The 17,127-nt window shown below is 36.7% G+C and overlaps 1 protein-coding gene across 1 annotated transcript in view; it reads right to left on the bottom strand.

The window, feature by feature from the left end:
* LOC145662654 (uncharacterized) overlaps positions 1–7,827 on the bottom strand; it is a 38,140-nt gene extending 30,313 nt beyond the window's left edge. The window contains exon 1 of the mRNA XM_081728448.1: positions 7,595–7,827. Within this exon, the coding sequence (XP_081584574.1) occupies positions 7,595–7,744 (150 nt within the window). The 5' untranslated portion in view covers positions 7,745–7,827. The remainder of the gene's footprint in view (positions 1–7,594) is intronic.
* Positions 7,828–17,127: the final 9,300 nt, after the last annotated feature.

Here is a 17,127-nt window from a genome sequence, read left to right as displayed (position 1 = left end):
GAAAATATTGGAGCAGTCGTTACACTATCCTGTTTTTGAAAGTTTCTTACTGTCTTTGCACTTGCCACATCATCATCACCATCATCATCACTAATTTCACCTTCTGTAAATGGAACTGTCGGAGGCAACGCTGAAGAACCTGGATTGTCTGATACAGTTTCCAAGGAATTGATAGTTTCCTCCTGTACCTCATCACTGCTACTATCTTCAAATGGAGTATCTATTTCAACATCTGACGGAATATCCTCTAGAAGAATATCTTCTATTTCCTTATCGTCGAGTATATTAGACATTATTCCTACAAAGGAACCGAAAAACATAGTTACGCAATTTCCGCAGATTGTAATATTTTCCAACATTGAAAAAAAAAAACACTAAAGGCAACGCGACACTAGGTGATACAAGGGGCTTGGATACCCGTCCTGGAATATCCGAGGCAACGAAATGAGGAATATTAAGTATTTACAAAACATTTTTCTTATTTAGATATTACCGAAAGCAAATTTCACTGTAAATAGAGCACACCACTTATAGCCCAAAAAGGTAAATCCTGATGCCGCCTCTGCCTACAAGCCTGACGGGACTTCTGGGTCCACCTGTAATTTTACCCCATAATACGCGCAATAATACAAAAACTGTTAAAATTTATATTTGTATTATTTATACTATACCTGATCAAGTAACAAAAAATCCACGAACGTCTGAAGCTCCAAATACTACACAAAATCTAGACTAAATCAGAACACACTCAACTACGACTCACAAATAAACAGCACGCTTCAAACGCGCGAAATTATATTTGTCACACATACACAGCAACGCTCGTAAACAGCTTGTACCATCTTGTGATCGTTCCTTGAAGTGTTTGAAGAAAGACTTGTTAGTCCCGACAGGTTGCTGGCAACACAAGGGCTATTACGTGATAGGAAACGTAACCTTGAAACACCGGGACTTACAAGTCCCGACAGTCGATAAAGGGTTAAAGCTGTTGAACATTCATTCTGTGACGTGGCACCGCATAACGCTACGGACTTTGTGTAGAAAATTCGTAATTCGAATATACCGGGAAACAAATAACTCTAGATGGGCTATTTTTCATATATGCCCATAATACTGTTTTGGTTTATTGATCATTTTGAAATAGAGGCGTGTTTCGTTTCCCTACAATACATACCGATGATCATGCCTATAATGATCATGTTATATAAAATGATAATCATGCCTGTTGTTCTATATGGTTGCGAAAGGTTCCTTACTCTGAGGGAAGAACGTAGACTGCAAGTATTTGAGAACAAGATCCTAAGATGAATATTCGAACCCAAGAGGAACGGGAATGGGGAATGGCGAAAACTTCATAACGAGGAATTGCATAATTTATAGGGTCTACAGTTTACCGAAGATTGTTAGGGTCATCAAATCAGGAGAATCAGGTGGGCAGGTCATGTAATCAGGATGGAAGAAAGTAGGAGCGCTTTCAAAGTCTTAACTGGAGGACCAATCGGAAAACGTCCATTAGGAAGAGCTAGGCGTAGATGGGAGAGGCGTAGATGGATCTCGCAGGAATAGGAATACAAAGTAGAAACTGGATCCAGTTGGCTAAGGACAGAAGTCAGTGGAGAAATTTTATGAACGCGGCATTGAACCTCCGGGTCCTATAAGCCGTCGAGTTACTTAGTTCGTTCGTTAGATGATAACTGTTTTCCCTTTTAATTTGCGGCCTTTGTTATATTTCCTACGTGCGAGAAAAGTTTCATCTACTTCCACGGTTATTCGTGCTTCTCCTATTTGGATATTTGGATATTTTTAAAAAGTATTTTTTAAAAAGAGCACTTTTTTGATTTAGACTCTTGGAGACAGAGAGAGGAGGGGAAGAGAGTGTTATAGAACTTTCTTTCAGTTTCGTATTATAGAGCCATATATTACTAACTAACTAACTCTATGGCCTATGGAACCCGGAGGTTCAATGCCGCGTTCACAAAAGCTCCCCACTGACTTCTATCCGTAGCTAAGTGCATCCAGCCTCTACTTTGTATTCCTATTTCTGCGAGATCCATCTTAATATTGCCTCCCATCTGCGCCTAGATCTTCCTAATGGTCTTTTCCGATTGGTCTTCCAGTTAAGACTTTGAAAACGTTTCTACTTTCTTCCATTCTAGCTACATGGCCTGCCCACCTAAGCCTCCTAGACTTGACAACCCTAACAATGTTGGGTAAACCGTACAAATTATGGAGTTTCCTCGTTATGGAGTTTTCGCCATTCCCCATTCCCGTTCCTCTTGGGTCCAAATATTCGTCTCAGGATCTTGTTCTCAAATACTTTCAGCCTAGGTTCTTCCCTCAGTGCAAGCGACCATGTCTCGCAACCATACAGAACAACAGGCATGATTATCGATTTATATATTTTAAGCTTCAAATTCCTCGACAGAATTCGCGACGACAAGAGATTTTGAACCGAATAGTAACATGAATTCTTTGGTTTTAGTTGACATTTAATTTCTTCGTGAATATGATTTTCCTGTGTTAATATTGATCCTAGATATTTGAAACTATCCACTTTATCAACAGTATTATTTAATATTTTAACGCACCCATAATTTGTTGTGTTACGGTCTCGACGCACTTCCATGTAAATACCGTTTAACTCTAGGCCCTGGTTGCTATCTTTGATTTTTCTTATAGCGTATTCCAGAACAAAGTTGAATAATAATGGCGACAACGCATTTCCTTGTTTCAGGCCATTTTCGACCTGAAAGCTCGTGGACAAAAATTTTCCTATCCGTACTTTACTTTGGGATTCATTTAAACATATCTTAATCAATCTAATTAGCTTTCTCGGTATTCCAAGTTCTGTAACAACGTTGTATAATGTTTTTCTCCTAACCGAGTCGTACGCCTTTCTAAAATCAATAAATAGTTGATGTACCGGGGTATTGTATTCCCACTTTTTTTCGAGTATGTGGCAAATGGTAAATATTTGGTCGATAGTTGATCGATTTCGTCTACATCCGCACTGATAATCCTCAATAATTTCATCTGCGTATGGGGTCAATCTTGCTAATAAAATATTTGAAAGGATTTTATAGGATGTTGACAGAAGAGAAATGCATCGATAATTATTAGTCAGTTTTGTCGCCTTTCTTGTGAATTGGAACAATTATTGATTCTTTCCACTCTTGTGGCAAGTCTTCCTTGTTCCAGATAAGGAGGATGAGTTTGTGTATCATGTTCCACTATTTTTCGCCTCCAACTAAAATTAACTCAGCCGGAATTTCATCTACACCCGCAGATTTGTGTTTCTTTAATTTCTTTATAGCGGTTCCTACTTTTATTCGGTTGGGTTCTGGAATATACGGTTCTGCGGTGTGTATCTCCTTTTCTCCACGCACACTAGTTTTTGGTTGCTTGTTAAGCATATCGTAAAAGAAATCTTTCCATCTATTTAAGATGCTATCCGTATCAGTGCGGACTGTACCGTCAGATTTCTTTAATATATAAGCACGAGGTTGATAGCCTTTCTTAAATTCGCTGATCCCCTTATACATGTCTCGGATGTTTTATTTTTACTATTATCTTCAAGATCCTTAATTTTAGCTTTCAAAAAATCGCGTTTCTTTTTTCTAAAATTTTTGGAAGTTTCCCGCCTGGTATCTGCGAAATTCTGTGTAGTTATTTCATTAGGAGTTTGTAGCCAGCGAAATTTTGCCTGTTTTCTCTTCTCTGCTAGTTTGATGCATTCCTGGTTGAACCATGGCTTGTTTCTAGGTATTTCAGCGTGTTCCAATTTATCTTTTGCTGAAATGTTTACACTGGTATAAAATAAGGAATTCAGCCCTTTTTGTTTCGATTGGTATTTTTTTTTTTAGCCCACTCCAGAGCTAGAACTATGGGAACACTGCTATCATGTAGCAGTTGAGCTCTAACACGAACCTTGAAATGTCCGTTACGTACGTAAAAAGCTTTTTCGTTGGGTTCAAAAGCGAGTCCTCTTTTTCTCACTTGATTCTATTGGTGCTATTATACCACTACGTAGGAGACTCCAGTTCGATTATTGGCGACAGCTCATGTGGTTCGTATTCAATATTAGTTGTATATCTACGTGCCATGTAGCCTTGTCGCTGAAAGGCATGCAAAACCCAAAATCTAAACCAATCCAATTATAACACTAACATTTGCAATTAACGCAATGTAACGCAAACTATTTTATGTAGATATTGAAATTTTGCATTTTTTAATGTTAGTATTAATATATTAGTTCTGTCAAGGGCCAGCACTAGGCAATTTGCCGCTCCGTGCAATAGTATATTTTGGCGCACCTACAGTGGTATCATTTGCCACCCCTCCTCCTGAAATAATACGTCTTAAGCCTGGAACACAGAGAGGGATGCTAAGATACCCCACTAGTTCTTTCTTTACCTACAGTCGCTTTTGATAAAGTAGTTTGCAAAGAAACTCATCCCCAAGAGTAAACTTCCCCTTGTGAACTTTTGGTAACGAATAATTTACAAATATTATAGAGTTAAAATGAAATTTTGTTTTATGAAATATGATCAAAATCGCCTAAGTCTTTTTAAGTAAAAGCGTCCGAAAAAAAATGCCCCAAGAATAAGCAATTCTCATAGATTCTTTTAGCACAAGTGAGTTATGTAATATTGTCAGGTTATTAAGGAAATATTTATTTATGAAACATGGAGAAAATCGCTTGAGTTGTTTTTTTAAAAGAATCGTCCGAAAAAAACTCACATCCAAGAATTAATTACTTCTCGATTTTTCCCACAGGAGTGACTTATACCACATGATGGGATTGTTTCTGAGAAATTGATTTATGTAATATAAACTAAATCGTAACATCCGTTTCTGAGAAAATGGCAAGTTTTGATTTTCACACAAGTAAACTACCCTTAGTTTTAGGAGTAGAAAAAGCTCGAAGAAAAACCTGGATAATCACATAAAAACCTTAAGTTTAAAATTTGGTTTGGATACATTGAACGGTATGGCCTCTAGGCAAGTATACATCAGGACGAACAGATGTCGAAAAATCACCTTTTTTTTCAGTATCTATAGGTCATGAAATATGTAAATAAGTTTTTTCTTATAATCAACATACTTTTTTCTCTCCTTTCGTCGCTAGAAAGTAAAAAAAATTAACAGCGACTGTTTCTAACATCACTTTTCGTTGAGTATAAAAAACATATACTTCAGCCATTCTGTTTACAGAGTGAAACTACGGTAAACTTTCATAGTATGCTAATTCAATGTTCAAATTTAACCCTTTTGCATCCCGGAGTTTTGAAAGAAAATTGTAGTTTCAGTTAAATAAATACTTCTTCAGAACAATTTACCCCAAAATCCTTCGTTTATACGTCATTTTCTTTAGAATAAAACCAGTTTTCAGATGGTATGATATCCTGGCCCCCACGACATACGTGGAAAGAGTAATTGCGAGAAATCCTGTAAAATTCCTTTTTGGAAGTTTGGTTCTCCCTACAACTGCTCCCGGTGAATTTTTGCGCCTCTAATGTCTCGTCAAAAATGCATCACTCCATTTTATATGTTTATGCAAACACAATTGCTATGGAATTTATAGTTACAAAGAAAAAACGTAGTTCCCAATTCTTTCGGAATGTTGAAACAAAACTCATTTTTGGAATAGTAACCTGTATCAAGAACCGTTTTTCGATATTCCTTAACGTTTTGGCTCAATCACAAGCAGGATTGAAATTGTAAATTGTAAATTTCAACCACTTCTGGTTTCGGTAGAAAGTTCGCTTTTGTTATATGGCGATCAAGTTTAAAACCGGAACGATTGATTTCCACCACTTCCGGTTTTAATAATGGGTTAACGGAGGAAATGGGGCCTATTCTTGGAACGCCGAATCGATTGCAAAAAAAGCGCTTCTTGATGTCTTTTTACCAATCCCTGAAAGTCAATTACTAGCAAATAGCACATTTACTAGCAAACTTCAGCCACTTTCAGTTTCCGTAGAGTGTTGCGGGTGATGATGTTATGTTCTCTTAAGACGCTGAATCGATTATAAAAAAAGACACACTTGTTGCTGTTTCTTACCGTTTCTGTTCTATAGCGATGAACATTGAAGCCGTAAAGGTTGATTTCTAACAATTCTGGTTTAAATAGAAGTTACCGGAGGATATGGAACCTTTTCTGGGAATTGAAAAAAAAAAAAAAACGCTTCTTGAAATCATTTGCCTGTTTTGCTTTTTGAAAATCAGTATTGGAACCGGAAATACTAGTAAATCTGAACTACTTCCGGTTTTGATAGTGTTGCAAGTTACTATGATATGTTCTCTTGAGGCATTGAACCAATGACATAAAACTATTTGTAGCAATTTTTGTTCTATGTCCATAAACGTAGAATCCGGAAATAGTTTATTTCTAGCACTTCATGTTTGAGTAAAGAGTTAGCCTAGGATATGAAGCCTAGTCTTGGGATACTGAACCGATTAAAAAAAGAAAAAAAAACTAGGCTAGTCGCTGTTTATTACCCTTTCTGGTCTCTAGCGATGAAACTTGAAACCAAAATTGGTTGATTTGTACCACTTTCGGTTTTAATAGAGGGTTAAGAAAGGAGGTGGAAACTTTTCTAGGGACGCTAAATTGATTTTAAAAAAATCTCGAAATCATTTACCGTTTTTGCTCTTTGAAAATAAATATTGAAACCGGAATTACTAGTAAATTTCAAATATTTCCATCTTAGTAGAGTGTTGCGGGTACTGACGATCATATCTTCTCTTCAGATGTCTAACCTATTGCAAAACAAAACAAACAAACAAACAACAATAATAACAACAACAACAACAAACAGCTTGTCGCTATATGTTCCCTTTTTTGCGATATATAGCAATAAATATGGAAACCGAAAATGATTGGTGTCTACCAGTTCTGGTTTAAATAGAGGGTTAGCCTAGGATGTGGAACCTATTTTTGGGAATTTGAATCAATAGTAGAAAACAGCTTCTCAATATATTTTTTTTTACCGTTTTTGCTCTATGGAAATCAATACTGAAACCGGAAGTATAAAAAGTACAAATAAATTTCAACCATTTCCAGATTTGGTAGAGCTTTATGGATAGTGACAATATGTTTCCTTAAGATGTTGAACCGACCTTACCGGTATCTTTATCTCATTGAACAAATGTTCAATGAGATTTGTCCTCAGAGGTTAGACGACCGATAAACTTCTAAACACCTGATTGAAATTTGATAAACAATTAGTTAAAGCATGAGCTGAGCTAGAGGTTGAGCATGATAGGTCTCAACACTCTTAAACTCATATTTCGCGTTAAACTCATAACTCATGCTCCATTTTTAAAAAGTGCGCTACCTCATGACAAAACTCGCAAAATCGAGAACGCTCCCGTGAGTGCTTTACATGAGCACGCTCGTCTACAATCCTGCTAAAAATTACCTTCTCTTGCTTGTTTGTGTATTATTTAATTCCGAATATTTTGCTTATGTCTGTGTTCAATTCCTCACTTAAAACTAGTGTCCAACTTCCTGATTGAAACTGGATCTACCACCCAGAGTCTGGAAAACGCGAATATGAAACATTGATAACAATTAACTAAGTATACTTACATCAATGATATGAAGATCTGTCCCACATATTCCTGCATAGGCAACTTTCACAATTACATCTTCAGGAGAAACTGGCTTTGGAATTTCTGTATTTACAAGCGATAATTTGTTTTGTTTCAAATTGAACTGTATTGCCTTCATGGAAGCCATAATAACAACAGCGTTAACTGTTTGAGTTGTCCAACAATTACTGAGAAAGAAACATCGATACGCTGTTGGCACGTGCAGATAAAGAAGAAAGTCAACACAATAACCTTGAATAAAGCTAAGGTCTGGGGCAAATGAGTATAGCGTATCTCCTGGGTTTCTAAGATAATTTTTTCTCTCTTGTGTATCTATCCAGCAAAAGTAAACATTTTACATTTAAATAAGCCAAACAATAATTACTACTGCACAGTCCAAATAGTTGCTATTGAAGTAGAATTGAATAATACTAAATATTAACACTATATAATTAGCTAAGCTATTATATCTACAATTTGTTTACCGTATATAGGTTGTTAAAAAAAAAAGAACAAAAGTCATAATTTGAAGAAATTCATCCTTATTTATCTGTACTTAATTTGAATTAAAGTTGACGAGGTGAATTTAAATTAACTAGGAATAAAAATGTGTTTATACGAGGGTACATAGGAACACTTTAAAAATTCATTTATTTTACAAAAAAAGAACAATGCATAGTAAAATAATTTATACTCATTTCCCTTCACTTCCTTTCTGTACAAAGGGTAAGCCAGAGTTCCTGAAAGAGTTGCAATACTTAATATTGCCTATGTTAACTATTAGTCTAGTCAAATTATACAATAATCCCTACCAAAATCATAATAAGCCGAAATTAGGTACACAACTTCGGAAAGGTGTAAATAACAACATGCTAAAAGTTCTGAAATATTCAATGAAGGATTTGTCCACTATATTGTAAAATAGCCGCCAGACCAGTATTAGGGTAAGTTAACATCTGGAGAAATTTTGAGCTGCATAAGACAAATACAGGGTGCGGCACGTAAAACTGGCCCGTAAAGTGAACACATAAAATGAAATGTAATGTATTGCATATGATTAACTACAACACATAAATGAAATGTAATGTATTGAATATGACTACTCACCTTCACAGCAGCCTTCACAGCAGGTGCTGAAAGTGTCCTCCGCCCACTTCAACACACATGTGAGCACGATTGAGGAGATTGAGGAGATTGAGGAGATTGAGGAGATATACCCTTGTCAGTTCTTGTGTTGTAATGCTATTGGTGACATCCTGGATTCTGGTCTTGAGTTCTTCAATTGTGTGTGGATTTGTTTCGTATACTCTTCCCTTTAACAGTCCCCATAAGTAAAAGTCACACGTGGACAAGTCTGGTGACCGAGGAGGCCACAAGCCTTTGCTGATTGTCCTCTCTGGTGTAAACATCTCATGCACAAGGGACAATGATGCAGCTGATGTGTTGCATGTTGCACCGTCCTGCTGAAAGTAACATAACTGACGCTCCTCTTCGGTCAAGTGTGTATAAAACTCCTCCAGGATTCCCATATACACGTCACTGTTCACTGTCGTCTCAAAGAATATGGGCCCAATAACGCGTGTGGCGGAAATGGAACACCAAACACCAATCTTCTCATCATGCAAGGGTATCTGGTGGATTGCGTGTGGATTTTCTGTCGACCAATATCGGTTGATTTGGGAATTTACGTACCCAGACAGGTGGAACCTCGCCTCGTCACTCATGATGAGCATTAGTGGATCCAAGAAACCACTGGCAACATTGCTCAACAGCCATGAACAGAAATGCACCCTCTTCTGCAGGTCAGGCTCCTTCAGTTCTTGCACAACACTTATCCGGTACGGTTTTAACTTCAGTCCCCTTAAAACACGTCTGCAACTTCTCTCACTCGCATGAACCTGTTGACTCAATCTCCTGGTTGACTTTCGAGGACTTCTTGTCATTATCTCCTCCACCTGCATCTTTAATTCAGGTGTGCAGACAGATGGTCGTCTGTTCCTGGGAGCATTTTGAACCGATCCTGTACGCCGCCATTTTTCAATCAATTCCTGAATGGTGCTTTTTGCTGGCACAGAACGTCCTGGAAATTTCTCCCGAAACAAATTCTTTGTTTTCACAGAAGATCCAGTGAGAATGAACCCTTCAACAATGGCAACACGCTCGGGTATCGAATACGGCATTATCACACACTGACACTCACCCGGCTTAACACTACGAGGCCTTTTTCTCAACTGGTTTCGACAAGTTTCACTGGCTGCGGCTGCACGTGACTGCTGCAGGTCACGTAAGTCGACCCGACCTCGACACGCCATCTCTTGGTAGGAAGATAGATTATTTAAGTGTTGCCAAAAACACAATATACCAGAATATTACGACGGGCCGGTTTTACGTGCCGCACCCTGTAGTTTTCATAATACTTTGGAAAGAAGTTCACCATGTTATTATATAGGGATTGATGATCTCAGCTGAAAACGTTAGACACGGCCTTAAAAAAAGAAAGTTATATCTGGTTGCTATGGTAACTGCTAAAACTCAAGTTATAATTGCAGTAGAGAAGCATTTTGCACCTCATTGAAATAATAAAGAACCAGAAATTTCCGGCGAAAATTCTTTTCTCCCAACTATTTTCCTAAAATTGTTGGCAATCTTGTCATCTGAGAGCGTCAATGAAATTTATGGAAGAACACAATATCTACAATAATATCTACAATATATCCTCTAAGTTTCATTTTGATCTTACTAATAATAACGGAAAAGAAAGTTTTGTAAATGGTGTAGCAGCCCGGGGTTAAATAGCCCCTGATCTTAGGCAAACCGTATAACACTCATTTATATATGTCTAACGCTAATTTACAATCGTAATATTTTAGACTGCGCGGGAGAAACAGTGTGTCAGAAATTGGCCAAAATGAGATAAGCCAAAATTGGGTAGACTATCTATGTGTCATAACTCCACCTAGGTTAGCTTGGTATAAGTCGATTCTAAACGCTAATAATCGAATAGTTGAATAATTGCGTTTTGGTACTGTTCGTATAACTGATTCATACTTATGCTTGGTAGAATAAAAAATCGCCTCCTGAAAACTTGTGTTTTTTGACATACTGTTCTCCCGTGCAGTCTAGAATTCACCTTAGGTATTATATTTGCAAGAATAAAAAGAGGTTTAGGAAAAACGTCCAGATTATATATTCCCAATAAAATAGACCTTTGCAAGATCTCCAAGCGCCTTAAGGAACAAAAGAATGCCCTATTAGTACATCAAGTTTCTGCTTACCTCAGTGCCAACATTGTTTCGTTATATACAGCACAGATAGCGTTAATTATAATAATATGCATTAAAATACGTGAATAACTCCATTAAATGTAAAATCTCATGAAATCCACACACACACACACACACACACACACACACACACGCGCGCGCGCGCGCGCGCGCGCAAAACAGTACAATGTTTACCAGTGGTGCCCACCCCCTTATGTCCATGACGCACCTCCCCAATTGTCTATCCATAGGTGTTCTTCCATGAAAAAAAAATCTTTTCGATTAATTTTTACACCCCCTCAAGCATATTTATATAGGTTTTAGCCCCCCCAAATATTTCAATGACGCACTTTGCGTCATAGCCCCCCTTTGTGGGCACCCCTGATGTTTACGTTGCATTTTGCATTTTATATTGCAATATTGTCAATGCCAGTATTGTCATCGGATTCATATCTCCACAAAATGAATTGCTGCAATCACTGCGATTACAACGTCTCTATATTAAGCTGTACATCAGAACTTCTTTGCCTGCACCTACATCATGGAGGACCTTTGTCGTCATCTGTTCCATAATAGAACTTTTCTTCGGTACTATTCTAGATAGTAAATAATGTCATTGAGAGGCAACACTTTTGTCGAACGCTTCTTCCAATTCATTATCCTATATCATTACTTGAATTCTAACTTTTAATGCTTGGTTGATTTATGGGTTTCTCTCAAATCTCTTCTTTCATTTTATCCCGTGCATCTTTCGGATCAAGCAAGTTGGGCTTTTCTAAATCAACGGATACTGCATATACTTCCTTCCCTTTGTTTGAAAAGCTTTTATTTAGTTTATTCGATGAAAATTAATTGCATCTTTGTGTTATGTCTCCTTAAAAATCATAACTGTCCAACCTCAATCTCTTTCATCTCTTTCTATGATCCCTAGAACTAACTATAATCTCTTTCATATTAGAAGTTCAACTTCTGCTACGCACAAAGTGAAATTAATACACTGGTGTCAAAGCTTTTACATGTGTTGGTGTACAGTACCTCAACCACATTCGCACGAAATTCGCACCTCAGAATGTGTGCCTAAAGAGGACATTCTGATCCTAGTTCGAGGGTCCCAGTACATTCACCACCACCGTAAATGGCAGTTCGACCGGTTTGTAGTAGGCATGCTGCTCCTAGTACTAAGGTTGTCTGGCACCAAGCGAGTGTAGTTACGTATGGATCATTCCAAGGAAGACACCAGCGAACGTGTCAATTGTCGTAATGAGTAGCGAGAGTAATTCTGGCAAAAAAATTGTATCAATTTTAAATTTCGAAATGTTTTGAAAACTAGAAAAATGGGGGTGCGACTGAGGAGCATCAAGTCATCCAAATTTCACAAGTCATAAAATATTTGTTGACCTCAAAGTCGAACAACTCTAAAGCCAGAAACATATTTTGTCAGCAACTGTCTGTCGTCTTATCCAAGTGCCAGTTGCTTCTTGTCATAATTTATGAAATTCGTTGGAAGTTAATCAGAATGTTGTTTCCTACATTTTATTTTGTATTATATATTTAAGTATCACATTTTGTCTCGTCTCGACATTCGAGACTAGTCGAGACAGGAATATATCTTCGAGTCGTACAGTATTTTCTCGAGACACTCTTAGATCTCGACTCGACTCGTCTAGTGCGCATTCTTACTGTCCAAGTAGATCGTTCAAATAACCAGTTAACCTTTGAACGCAAACTGAAATTGTTTTGTGGCTTATTAATCTTATCATCATGTCAATCAAAGTTAATCGCTACACGGACTAAAATGGACTCTATCACAAAGTGATCGCAAACCGCATGGAATCATTATGAATAACCCTGTAAAATAGAATAATTCAATCTGGATAAACTGTACTTGCTGATTAAATTCAACAGAATAGATTAAACCTAGTCTAACTATGGAATATTAGCTATCACTTGGATCAATGAACGTATATTTTTTTTTTAAAAAGAAAAGAGTTGAAATATAGTTTATCCTGGTTCAGTAAATCAATTTAACACCAAAGGTGACACATAGCGATAACATAGTTTAACTGTCAAGGTTAGTGGGCCAGAAGTTATCTGAATAACCTTAAGAGACCTTGGGAAAATTTAACTAGTTTCCAAGTTGTGATATCTACTTTTTAAACCTGTGAATACGTAACTTACTGTTGCACTGATATCTCTTGTTTGCGTTTTCGAATAATAACAACAGTAGAGGCTTTCCGTGTATACGTCTGAATAAGTGATTTTGTTTTATCTATTATTCCTTCTCTTAGTTACTTCAAAATATAATATTTGTCTTTTACAATTTCCTCCAGTAAGACTCAGCAATTTTATTGATATTTTTTAAACAAATATTTCATAGTCAAATTAGCGTAAAATAAAATTTTGTGGGGATAAATTCCAAAAAAAAAAAAAAAAAAAAACTATTTTTTTCTATACACCTTCATAAATGTTCTAAACACCTCTAAAGTCTCCATCGATTTGACCCACGCTAAAAACGTTAGAACTGGTCAGGAAAAAAAAGTTTCGTGAAAATCTCATAAATTATTGGTTCTACTACAAAAATAATTATTAATAATTTATAGCACAGAAAATTTGCTACAAGGATGTTCTGTTACATTTTCTCCCCGTAAATGTAATCGTTTGGGAGATATTTCGTTGCGAAGAGTAATAAAAGTGTATTGTAACATATACTATAATGACATGATATGTGCACATGAAATGTCTATAATATTAATGATATACATATGTATGCAGACGTAATAGCCAGCTGGAAAGCACAGTGGTTAAGTGCAGAGATTATTTTATAATCATTTATTGTCCTTTATCTATGGAAACTAAAACCAAACAAATAGCACTTCGAACACACACTAGATTACTACAGAATTTAACTATGGAAAATACTCTCTTATTTTTTTTATCTGTCTGTAATTTGATCCCAGACCATGTAAGTTTGATTAGGGCAACATCGTGTCTTGGGTCTTCTCAGAGCTCTCTCGTTCCCCCATTTGTCATTCCCCAATAATTTGTAATCATTTATTTTATTAACCATAAGCTTCCTTTATCTGTGAAAACTAAAACAAAAAGATAGCTAACTTTGAACATACAGTAGGGTCAAGATTACTTTAAAAATGTAACTATGGAAAATACTCCGATAATTTTCCCATACCGTAAGATGTGAAGAATAGCTATATGCCTGCCAACCATTTGTCTGTGTATATGCCTGCATTTGGACCTCCCACATTTATGCCTGCATTTTCTCTCAGAGTAACGTTCATCATAGGTATTCTGCCATTATTGGCAGGTCACTTGCAGCAACTGAGAAGCTTCCATGCTCCAAGGTCTTCCGTTAACCTCTTGATCTTCAGTGACGATTTTTCTGTTTCGATATCGGGAATAATTTAGTTTCCGGGAGTGGGGTATAATCAGCAACGAAACATATACAATCTATATATCAATTGATTCAGCTTGACAAAACAAATCGATCGATACCAATTTTAACTACTTCCGGTTAAGCACTTCCGGTTTAATTAGCCTAATTTAGTTCCCGGAGGTGGGGTATAATCAGAAACGAAACATATAGAATATATATATCAATCGATTCAGCTTGACAAAACAAATCGATCGATACCAATTTTAACTACTTCCGGTTAACTGCTTCCGGTTTACTGAGTCTAATTTAATTTCCGAGGGTGAGGTATAATCAGCAACGAAACATATACAATCTATATAGCAATCGATTCAGCTTGACAAAACAAATCGATCGGTATCAATTTTAACAACCTCCGGTTAACAACTTCCGGTTTACTGAGGCTAATTTAGTTCCCGGAGGTGGGGTATAATCAGCAACGAAACATATATAATATATATATCAATCGATTCAGCTTGACAAAACAAATCGATCGATACCAAATTTAACTACTTCCGGTTAACCACTTCCGGTTTACTGAGTCTAATTTAGTTCCCGGGGGTGAGATATAATCAAACAATAATATGAGCACGTTCTTGGCAACGTCAACATTTAAGAATTATTTTATCTATTGTTTTTATTGAAATTAAAAAAAAATTGAAAGATATGTGTATTGGCTCACCCAACTTTTACTTTTATATAACCTTTAAGATTTTTTCGAAATAAAATATTATCATTGAAGCCACTCAATAAGAAAGGAAAAATAAACAATTTGGTTGAGTTTTGAATCGAAATCTAAAAGCAGAAAAAGTAGTGTGATGACCAGTGTGATGTTGACCACCAAATATATCTTCAAACGTATTTTTTTTTGGGTGTGTGTTTTGAAAAAGGGATTTTTATCTTCAAAACAATCAACAGCAGATAAGTCTCTCTTTCTATTTTTCCAAACAAACAAAAAAAGAATTATCTTCAAAATAACCAATAACAAATAATTAGCTTTTGCTTTTTTGAAATATGACGGTGTTACCAGTTTGCACAGTAAAATATGGTTGTGTTAATTCAACTCAATTTTAACACAGAGCGGTGGTTCAAGCGTGACTACCACTATACGGTGTTAGTTCAACACATACGCCACAGTGTTGGCGTTTAACACAAGGGGTGTGTTACGTCTTTAACACACAACCGGTGTTGAGCCGTGACGTAAGCGTTAATGAACCACAAAATTACTCCCCCAAAATATGTTAAATCGCCTATATGCGTAATGGCGCATATACATGTGTTTACATTATGTTGAGTCTAAAAAAACATTTTAAACAAGTAAAAAATGTACTCCAGTGGCGGAGGGGGGAGGCACGAACAACCTACCTCTCAATTACTAGAGGCGTGCTCTTCCGACTTGGCCACGAAGGCGATGAAGGATACTGAATTTCGCTAATCAGATTGCTCCTTTAAGCCACGTATATTCGACGATAACCGTTCGGGATAAGATAAATTCTGCTCGCCATGTAGACCTAATTCTATAACAAAATGAAAACTGTCTATTTACTTTTTTTTTAATAGTTCTTCCATATTCACTTTTAAATGATCGGCGACAGTTGCCATCTAATAAAGTTGATGCGTTTGTTGCTTCTAGTACACAATCGCTTAGAAAAAGAAACAAAAAATGCATCAAAAGTGGGAGATGAATTTAGAACACCTAAATGGCACATGTCTAGCACGTCTTGTGCTGTTAGGTTTATTTCAGAAACATTACCTAAAACAATTGAAAACACATCGCGCTCTTTGCATTTTGAAATTTTGCGTATACCGGGATTTGTTTAAGAATTTCTTTCTACTGTGTTTGTCTGTAGCTTCAATTCATAAGCCTTTATAATTAGATGCCCAACATATTTGGCAATCACGCAGAAAACAACACCGAAGATTCTACACTTGTGTTAATTTAACACATAGGTTGGGTTTCATTTCAACTACGGGCATTTGACACACAACTCCAAATGGAGAGTGAGTTGTTCTAACCATTTGTTTGTGTTATATTTTAACATAATCGTGTTAACACATAGGCATGTCGTTGAAATAACACAACGATTTTTTACAGTGTGAAGTTTCATCGCCCATTTCTTTTGTAAACACTTTTTATGTTTTTCGAAAACTGTTTTTTCTTCAAAATAATCAACAATCGAACATCAAACAATTGATTTTGGTTTTCAAACGAAAGGACCTCGCACTTTTCTTATGGAAAGTGGCTTTCGGCTAATATTGTTGAAACTTCGCTGGTTGATAGTTCTTAACATGTGGATCAAAAGTCTCAATGGGCACAAAGACCAAAATCCACTCCTTCCCCCCCAAAAACCGCCTCCGATTAGCTGGGGGGGATTGAACTGATTTCAGCATGTAAAACTATTTGTTGTTTTAATCAACTCAACAAGGACCCCAAACAACCACATGTTAGACTATCAAACTACCCCACTTGACACTGCCCTTTGCCCCCCACATATCCCCCCCGCGAATTACCTTACGGATGTTCCATATTACTGTAGTTTATAGTTGCGCGTATGTGTTGAAATACCTATAGTTTTGGTCTCACCGACGATATAATGGGTTTCACGTATCGCTGATTACGAATCTGAGGTGAGAGTTCTAGAATTCAAGATCGCTGATCAATATGGCGGACCAAAAACACGAAACTCCTGAATGTAGCCACAAATAGCTGTTTGCTAGGGTATTTTGGGTCGTTGGTTACGAATCTGAAGTCAAAATTCTTGAATTCAAGATTGCAGATCCAATATGGTGGACAAAAACGTCAAAGCTACAAATCGTAGTAGACTAGAGTTTTTTTTTTTTTTT

The sequence above is a fragment of the Thermobia domestica genome, chromosome 10 (genome assembly GCF_964235325.1).
Source record: "Thermobia domestica chromosome 10, izTheDome1.hap1.1, whole genome shotgun sequence".
Classification (NCBI taxonomy): Eukaryota; Metazoa; Arthropoda; class Insecta; order Zygentoma; family Lepismatidae; genus Thermobia; species Thermobia domestica.
This window is presented reverse-complemented; position numbering and strand designations above follow the sequence as displayed.